This window comes from Bison bison, unplaced genomic scaffold (genome assembly GCF_000754665.1).
Source record: "Bison bison bison isolate TAMUID 2011002044 unplaced genomic scaffold, Bison_UMD1.0 scf7180017863790, whole genome shotgun sequence".
NCBI classification, from domain to species: Eukaryota; Metazoa; Chordata; class Mammalia; order Artiodactyla; family Bovidae; genus Bison; species Bison bison.
Window position 1 is genome coordinate 444,584 of NW_011494362.1, and position 9,641 is coordinate 454,224.

General features: G+C 40.4%; 2 protein-coding genes across 2 annotated transcripts in view; one reads left to right on the plus strand and one right to left on the minus strand.

Moving 5' to 3' along the window:
• The window catches only part of RPL9 (ribosomal protein L9), a 5,375-nt gene extending 2,880 nt beyond the window's left edge, over window positions 1-2,495 (plus strand). The window contains exons 5-8 of the mRNA XM_010833572.1: window positions 910-1,042; window positions 1,793-1,873; window positions 2,075-2,189; window positions 2,410-2,495. Of these exons, the coding sequence (XP_010831874.1) occupies window positions 910-1,042; window positions 1,793-1,873; window positions 2,075-2,181 (321 nt within the window). The 3' untranslated portion in view covers window positions 2,182-2,189; window positions 2,410-2,495. The remainder of the gene's footprint in view (window positions 1-909; window positions 1,043-1,792; window positions 1,874-2,074; window positions 2,190-2,409) is intronic.
• Window positions 2,496-3,068: 573 nt separating this feature from the next.
• Window positions 3,069-9,641, minus strand: part of KLB (klotho beta) — a 36,000-nt gene continuing 29,427 nt past the window's right edge. The window contains exons 4-5 of the mRNA XM_010833571.1: window positions 7,960-9,103; window positions 3,069-7,008 (exon numbers count right to left, since the gene is read on the minus strand). Of these exons, the coding sequence (XP_010831873.1) occupies window positions 6,620-7,008; window positions 7,960-9,103 (1,533 nt within the window). The 3' untranslated portion in view covers window positions 3,069-6,619. The remainder of the gene's footprint in view (window positions 7,009-7,959; window positions 9,104-9,641) is intronic.

Below are 9,641 nucleotides of genomic sequence, written 5' to 3' on the forward strand. Positions count from 1 at the left end.
AGGGCTGATCTTCAGAATGGACTGGTTGGATCTCCTTGCAGTCCAAGGGACTCTCAAGAGTCTTCTCCAACACCACAGTTCAAAAGCATCAATTCTTCGGCGCTCAGCCTTCTTCACAGTCCAACTCTCACATCCATACATGACCACAGGAAAAACCATAGCCTTGACTAGACAGACCTTTGTTGGCAAAGTAATGTCTCTGCTTTTGAATATGCTATCTAGGTTGGTCATAACTTTCCTTCCAAGGAGTAAGCATCTTTTAATTTCACGGCTGCAGTCACCATCTGCAGTGATTTTGGAGCCCAGAAAAATAAAGTCTGACACAGTTTCCACTGTTTCCCCATCTATTTCCCATGAAGTGATGGGACCGGATGCCATGATCTTTGTTTTCTGAATGTTGAGCTTTAAGCCAAGTTTTTCACTCTCCACTTTCACCTTCATCAAGAGGCTTTTGAGTTCCTCTTCACTTTCTGCCATAAGGGTGGTGTCATCTGCATATCTGAGGTTATTGATATTTCTCTCGGCAATCTTGATTCCAGCTTGTGTTGGAAAGGCATAGGCAGTAGTAAAACACTTTGCATTAAGGTGGGCGCTTCAGTCCAGCAAAGAGACAACAGAAACAGATGTTTCATTATACAGTTGTTAAAAGGCTTGGTGTGGGTGATATCATAAAACCTTGACATGAGTATGTGAGAACAGTTTTCAGTTTCCTTTGTTATGGAGGAGGAAGTTTTCCTCTAAAGTCTGTAGAGATTTTGTAATCCTTTTCTAGGTACAAAGAGGGAGACAACCCTGACAAAATGTAAATTTTCCTTTCAAAGGGGCAGTTCCTACTTGGTTTTCAGAGAAAAACTGGGTATCCTGTTCAAATTTCTCAGCATTACTAATATTTTCTTTATTTAAATCTAGGGTTTCCGTTACAAGATGAGGTCGGTGTATGCCCACTTCCCCATCAACGTTGTTATTCAGGAGAATGGTTCTCTTGTGGAAATCCGAAATTTTTTGGGTGAAAAATACATACGCAGGGTTCGAATGAGGCCAGGTATGATTCATAAAAGTTTTTTTCTGCTTGTGAAGGCTTAAATACATTTTGGGTTAGTTATAACTAAGGTCAGATTATTTCAGAATTACCCAGTATGGTTAAAGTAGAAGTGTACTTAAAATAGTTCTTCTCTGATACATAATTGATGCTTCTAACATTGAAGCAATAGAAAATTTTAAAACTTAGTGCTCTTTGATTCTGCTTTTTTTTTTCCTATTGAACTGGGGGGGAGTGGGAGGTCTTGCGCAAGGTTTGTGAGATCTTAGTTCCCCACTACGTATCAAATCCTTGCCCCCCTGCATTGGCATCATGGAGGCTTTAACCACTGGATCAGCAGGGAAGTCCCAAAAAATGAGCTTTGATGAATACCAAATTATACAATAGAAATAAGAAATAAAATTGGATACAAAGCTTATTTATTTGGTTGAGTCTTAGTTTTTGTTTATTTAGCTATGGAATTCTTAGTCACAACATTCAAACTCTTTAACTTGTAGCATGTGGGAACTAGTTCCCTGACCCGGGATTGAATCCAGTCCCCTTGCATTGACAGCCCAGAGTGTTAGCTACTGTACCACCAGGAAGTCCCAGAAATAGAAAATTTGCCCAGATAATTCAGATTCGATTACAAAACAGTTTGATTTGGTGTGTGGAATTTTAAATCAAGTAAATTGCTCCTTAATTTAAATATTTTAAATATTCTACAACTCTTATTTTATGTTGACATTATGTACATGCCCTCTTATATTTTAGGGGTTGCCTGTTCAGTATCTCAAGCCCAGAAAGATGAGTTGATTCTTGAAGGAAATGACATTGAACTTGTGTCAAATTCAGGTTTGTATGTTTACTGTGCATAATTAATGCCTGTAAAATCTTGTTTATCTAAATCCTGGAGTTGAATACCTAGTATTTGTTCATTTGGTGAGGGTTTTTTTTGGGGGGGGGATCTTAATTAAAAGCTATAAAGTACAGCAGGTGATGAAATACTTGTGATGGGTTTGGCTGATAATTGCCTTATCTTTTTCACCCTTATAGCTGCTTTGATTCAGCAAGCCACCACAGTTAAAAACAAGGATATCAGAAAATTTTTGGATGGTATCTATGTTTCTGAAAAAGGAACAGTTCAGCAGGCTGATGAATAAGATCTCAGGTGGGTTTTTGTAATATCTGTATAATTTGATTGCTTTCAGTTCAGTTCAGTCGCTCAGTCGTGTCCGACTCTTTGCAATTGCTTTAGTTGGGTCTAATTAAGAAACTTAAATGGTAGTTGTAGCAGAGGCAGAAAGTATGTTTTACATGATTGAGAATAAAACTTTTCTGGGCAAGAATATTGATGGAGAATTACAGACTATTTCTTTTCTTTTTTACAGTGATCCTGCTGCAGAAACAACAAGATAGATGGTTCTATGGACTCAGTTGTGATGTTTTAAAGAGACAATAAAAACTCTTGATTTGAGATTTTTTCCTACTGATTATCATTTCAAACTATTTGGCCAGTAAGCAGTTAAGTAAATTCTAGTGTGTTAAAAACAATAACAGAAGGAATAGGAGTGGTTGGTTGATTTTGTTGTTGTTAGAAAGATGTTGTTAGCAAGACTTAATGGCAGAGGGGGCTTGAAGGAATACCAAGGACATTTTAGGCAAGAGGAATATGGTTATCGTGGGAAGAACTTTCGGAGATGCCCTGAAGGTATCTAATTTTGCAGTGGCACAGATTTGAATATTTGTGAGGCAAATGCCTGAGTCACAGTAACTGAAAAAGCAGCTGAGAAGTGATACTGTCTTAGTAAGAATTAAAAGATGGAGTTAATTTGTATTTATGATAAACATGGTTGCTGTAGTCTTAAGGTTCTCTCAGTTATACTCAGATTTCAGCCACATGTATATCCTAGTCTTTGATAGCTTTAAAAAAACTTAAGAAACGTTCCATGTGTCATACTTCAGATATACTACTATACAGTACAGTAGGGTTGCCCGTAAACCTGCAGTCCTCCCCTATCTCATTTGTTAGAAACTCTAACCGTGTGATTTCTCAGGCAAAACATTTAACTTTGTCTTACATACTGTGTCTAGTCCATCAATAAAATCTGTGGGCTTACTAAGATCTTGGTTTAAATAAATGGAATTAATTTTATATTGAGTTAATCATTGGTTTGATAACGGTTAAATTTTTAAGACATGGGTGAAATTGTAAATACAGATTTTGCTTTGAATTGTTTTGAGATGAGGTTTGGGGTAGGCGTTGGATGATTAAGTTGTCTTTTCCTTTGAGTGACTTTTCAGTGAAGCCTGTTGTGCTCATTCCTCATGTCCATCCTAGCACACTCTGCTCCAGTTTTTGTCCATAATGTTTATAATGTAAGATTAAGAGTTTACTTTGTTGGGTATTGATTATATACTTTTTTCCTGCTAAGAGTCTAATCTTCATGGGGGGGGGGGTTGTGACCTTGTCTACCCTGGGATATTCCAAGTTCTTAGAACAGTGTCTGTCATATAGCTATTTGCTGAGTGATTGGTTCCCACATTGCCAGGGAGATTGAGGTTGTGGAGATTGAGTAATAGTAATGGGCTTCGAAATATGTTTTTAAGGTATTGACAGAATTTTAAAATTGAATTTGAGGGTTAAAACCTCCAAGTGGCAATGTTGCAGAGGGATAAAGGTGTTAGTATTAAAGAGTGTCAGTATATAGGCAGTGGTAGCAGCAATGGGAGTGTGTAACACCAGAAGTGAAGTGTGGAGACTTTAAAGGCTAACTATTGGCAGTCTGGTTGTAGCTGAGGAGTTACTTCAATTTAATAACTTAGATGTGGTAAAGGAAAGTGTAGTTCTCCCCAGGGAAGCTTTCCGTGTTTTCTGTTTACCATGGATGAGCATGTAAGTGCATCCTCAATTTTGAGGTGTAGCAGTCTACATTTTCTAATGAGAAAACATACTTGGGAGTAAATTGCCCAGTTGGCACAGTTTGGGAGGATGGAGGGAGGGGGTGTTGGCAGAACCCAGTTAAAACACCAAACATTCACATTCCACAGTTCTTAAGTTGAATATAAATAATCAGCATAAGCCAGTTTATTTGGAATAAATTACATTGAGAATTAAAACATCTAGTCATAATTTACTGACCTCAATTTCCAGAGGCTCTTTAAAACCATAATTGCAATATTTCCATATATATCAGACTTGGTGAAAGGATTGTTGAACTGAATGTGGAGAATGCAACAATATACAAAGTGAACTACATTTTAAGATGTTCTTCAAGTTTCGAAAGGTAAATTAAAAGATCCTGTCAAAAGCTGCCAACAGTTCCTAACTGACTCTTTATGGTTTTATTTTTTAATTAAAAAAAAATGTATTTGGTAATGCAGGGTCTACGTTGTGGCAAAGGCTCTTTAGATGTGGTATGTGGGTTCTAGTTCCCTGACTAGGGATTGAACCCAGACCCCCTGCATTGGGAGCATGGAATCTTAGCTACTGGTCCACCAGGAGAATCCCCATGTATGATTTTAAAATGAATTAAAGAAAAACCTGAAAGGTATAACTGAGCATGAGCCAGATTAAAGTATGTACCTAGGGACTCATGTATAACGATGGCTTAAAGACGAGTAAAATTCCCAGGTGGCAAAAAAGGGAGGACAGCATTGAATTAGGGACTTTACTATTGATACCTTATCTTCCCTGGTGGCTCACATGGTAAAGAATCTGCCTGCAATGAAGGAGACTCTCAGATCCCCTGGAGAGAAGGGAAGGGCAACCCACTCCAGTATTGCCTGAAGAACCCGATGGATGGACCATAGAGTTGCAAAGAGTGACTAACAGTTTTCACTTTGTGGCAAGGTGACAAGTGTAAAAGATACATTAAGCACTAAATGTAAAGACTTACAAACTGAATACAAGATAATATAATCAAAACAGGAAAGCAAAAATCTTAATTCCAAGTCTGTTCTTATGACTGAATATGGATTTATTTTTCAAAACCTTGGATGTTGATGAGTTGCTCAATTGATACTCTAGGATTAAAAAACTAGTTACTGTAATCATGTATAGCCTCAAGCCTGATAATCAGATGAAAGTTGCTCAGTCGTGTCCAGTCTTTGTGACCCTTTGGACTGTAGGTCTTCAGGCCAGAATACTGGAGTGGGTAGCTGTTCCCTTCTCCAGTGGTTCTCAGAGAAATATAAAAACTTCTTGGAAAATAAAAGCTGCTAAGGTTGGAGGAAGGATGCAGTTGGAACAAGGAGATAAAAACATCTGAAATTTTTACTGTTTGAATTGGCCAGCCAGAATATTGATGTCTTAACCACTTTTGCATTTGTTTGAATTGACTGATTGTGTTATCTGTATCTTTGAAACTTAATGCTGTTATCAATTAGTATCTCAGTTATGCAGGAAATAAGCTTTCCTTTGACTCTGGAAGTCAAACTTCCAGAGGAGTAGACAATAGGTAAATATTGACTCACCTAAGCAAAGAATGGATATAAATGGGTTTAGATTTGGGTTTTCTTCCCCCCAACATTTAGAATACAGTGAATGAAGGTTAAGAACAGAAATCAAAAAAGTCAAACTGCAAATTCAGTTTTAAGGATTCACTTAATCCTAGCTTCAAAGGTTGCAATGTAAGAATAGTTTACTCAGGCCACCAATATTCTGAATTGTGTCCACAGTTGGGAGGTGCCTTGTACACCTTGAGAGGTCCATATGTGTTTATGTTAGATCAGTGAAGGACTTCAGGGGAAGAGAACAAGTCTCATGGGATAAATGGTAATTTGATAACGATAATATAAAAAAATCTTGATATCTTAGAATGTTTGCCACATCTGTCACCTCCTAAGATTCAGTTGAGGAATAATACCAATTTGAAGAAGTTGCTGTACTGTGAGGTTGAATGACTTCTCTGTCTTCACAGGCAGTTGGGTTTAGTTCTGTTTAATCTTTGTCCTCTGATGTTTACATGAATTACTGGAAACTAAATGTTATTTTTTTTTTTAATTATCTGATCTCATAAAATGAAATGTTTTATAAATGCTCAATTTTAATTTCTGTTGAGAAAAGCTGAGGGATTGATGTGCTTAAGAGTGTATATATAACTGGCTATAGACAAACACTACTTCTTAACCCTATTTTTTTCCATTTGAGAACCACCCTGACCAAAGGGGAAAGCACCTAAAAAGTGACAGAATTTTATCACTGACAATCTCCACTGTGGAGTCTCAACAAAGTTGTACTTTCAAAACAATTTCTTTTACCATAAATAGCTACTGGTATGAATAGAGGAAAACTAGAGAATAATGATAGGAAACGGCTCATCAAACGCCATGAAACAACATATCAGATAATCTTCACAGGCTTACTGTCTAGGGAAACCTTTACCTTAGATCCAAGAACTGAATTCACTGATGTCAACACCTTTTAAGGGAAAATTTGAACCAAACAATGGAGACTGAGATTGTCATTACCTTGGCTATCACTAAATTCTCAAGTTGTCTTTTTTCTACAATATAGGTGTATCTTCTATAAGTTACCAGTATATGGAACTGGAGTGAATTTTTAAACTTTTCCATCCTGCAGACAGAAATAAGATCAGCTTAGCTAAGAACTCTATTGTGGCCTTTCTTTAACGGTATGTGCTGTGAGTTCTTTGCTTTCCAAATTTTTCTTCTTTTTCGCTTATGAAAAATGGTAATTGATAACAGTAGAACCAGGGTGGAGAAGAAACAACATCCAAAGAATATCAGCGGTTTCTTCTGCACAAGAAGCAAGCAGACAATACATTCCGTGTTTCTCTGAGCCTGGCTGCATCGAGGACTAATGTTCTCAGAAAGGAAGCCATTGTCGCTGATGAGTTTGTTGTAAAACTGGATTGAGGATTTAGCTTTGAAATCGGGTGTGAAGAATCCAAATCTGGGTCTAGATTTTTCTTCAGTCAGTTTGAATACATAATAGCCTTTGATTTTGATTTTATCAATCAGGTATCCTGAAAAATACCAAAAATAAACATTAATCACATGTGAACTATTAGATATCCTTAAGAATTTAGTTTTCATTGAAAACAGTCTAAATCTCATGCTCATAAAACATGATTTTCATTAAAGGTTTTTTGACATTTAATCAATGATCTTGAGAAGATGAATTTAGGTATAATTAATTTTTAAAAGATTGAAGTAAAACATATCTATAATAATACAAAAACACCTGCAGGAAACTCAGATTTAAGAACTGGAGCCATAAAGGTCAAAGGACTTAACTGTCAACTTGTTCACAATGTTAAAAGCAGAAAAATATTGCTTATTTACCTTGATTCCAGAGCTCAGATGTGAGATAACTGCCCAATAACTGCACTTGGTTTCCCCAGCCACTCACTCTTACTCTCCTACTCAACTCTTTTATACCTTCTGTCAACAAACTTACAACACCTCCTCTGTTGGAATCATCTTTGACTCTACTCTCATACACACATCCAATCCTGTTGACTACCTTCGAAACACATCCAGAACCTATCCACTTATCACTCCAGGACTCTTGCTTGGAAAATTCCATGGATGGAGGAACCCCGTAGGCTACAGTCCATAGGGTCTGCAAAGAGTCGGACACGACTGAGCGACTTCACTTTGACCACTCTTAATAACCTGACCCAGTCCACCATTATCCTTAGCCAGAGCAGTGCAATTCGCCCTGTATCAGTTCTTGGTCCTTTACGGTGTATTCACAAAAGAGCAGCAATTCTTTTAGTGTGAGTTGGATCTTGACACCCTTCTGTTTAAAACCTAGAACCTTCCTATCCCTGAGAGTAAGCTACAGTTTTTACAACTGCCTTTTTCTAAGCCCATAATAGACTGTCATTAATGACCCCGTTCCCCCTCATTCTTTGGTTTGTATTACCTGAGAATGTCATATAACTTCGAGGGAAATGGCCCTCGAACCTCACCTTTCAAAGCCTCCTGAATGTATTTCTCTAAGTAGTATTTTCGGAGTTCATCATTTTCCAGAGACTGGTCATCGATGCCACTGGCCGTGATGTAAACATCCATGTCTCCATAATTCCTCCGGATCCACTTCAGCACCCTGCGCTCTCCCCAGGGCATCACGGCCAGGCGGGTGGGGGAGCTCAGGCAGGTGATGTCCTGCAGAAACTGGATGTCCCTGTCCGTGTCGTAGGTGCTGCCGTTCTGGCGCTCGTGCATCACGAACCTGGTGGTGAAGTGGTTCAGGGCGTAGAAGTCCGCAGTGCCCTTGACCAGCCTCCTCTCCTCCTCGGTGAACTGAGGCAGCGTGGAGCGTGCGAGCCCCTGCCTGTTCTTGAAGGCGACGTACTCTCTCATGGCCAGCGGGTAGTCCCCCGTCTTGAAAAGGGGTTCTGCAAACCAGGCGATTTCGAACTGGAGGAAGCGCTCGGCCGCCTTCCAGTGCGAGTCCGCGTAGGGATTGGCGGGCTCGGCCCAATCCGAGTGCAGAGACAGCGACACGGCCCCGCGCTGCACAGGCCTGTACCGCCGGTCGTAGAGGTGCCAGGCCAGGGCGTGAGCGATCAGCAGGTGGTGGGCTGCCCAGTAGGTGTCGTTACTAGACTGCTCGTAGATGTCACTCAGTCGGTTAGGCTCGTTGATGGTGATCCAGAGCTTCACCAGGTCCCCCAGCTCCCGGAAGCACAGGTCGGCATAGTCCTGGAAGGCCTCGGCCGTGGACCGGTTCAGCCACCCTCCGCTGTGCAGCAGAGGCACAGGGAGGCCTAGGTGGGCGTGGGTCGGATAGTACAGCGTGACCATTGAGGAGATGTTGAGCTTCAGCCCCTCACTGACCACACACCTGTAGTACCTCAAAGCCTGTCGGTTAGCCATGGACAGGTTGCCAGTGGGAAGGACTGAGGGCCAGTCCAGAGCAAACCGATAGTGGGTCACTTTCATTCTTGCTAACATCTCAAGCTGTCTTTTGATGCTGACAAAATCCGTGCATTGGGCAGGCCTTGTTTTCAGCCTCACTCCTTCCACTCGATGCAACAGTCTGTTGCCCGTCACATTCCACACGTACAGATGAGGATCGCTGAACTGTGGGGAGGAAGCCACCGACTCAGGCTGTGAAAACAAGCACATACGGGCAGGCAGAATCTTAGCATGCGTCCTCTAAGAGAAAGAAGTGTATGTGTGTTAGTCACTCAGTCATGTCCAACTCTTTTGCAACCCCATGGACTGTAGCCCACCGGGCTGGAAGTGGGTGGCTATTTCCTCCTCCAGGGGCTCTTTCTGACCCAGGGATGGAACCTGGGTCTCCTGCATTGCATTCGGATTCTTTACTGTCTGAACCACTTCAGACCTTCAGACCAGAAAGGAAAAGCCTGATCTTATTTTGCCTCTCACAATAGAGAAAATAAATGATGCACATGTCCTTCAGAACAACCTATGTCTTCCTGCTCCTTTCCTGTTGATGTCAGCAAAACAGCCCTGATGGATTATCCTCCCTCCCGGCCCTTGAAATTTACCAGGGAAACAGGAAAATGTAGAGAAAGAACAGCACCTAGGGCTTGGCTTGCAAAACAATTTGTCTTTCAGAAAACAAGAGGATGTTTTCCAGTTCCTGGGTCCTAAAAACCAGGTACTGTGGGGGTGGGGGTGG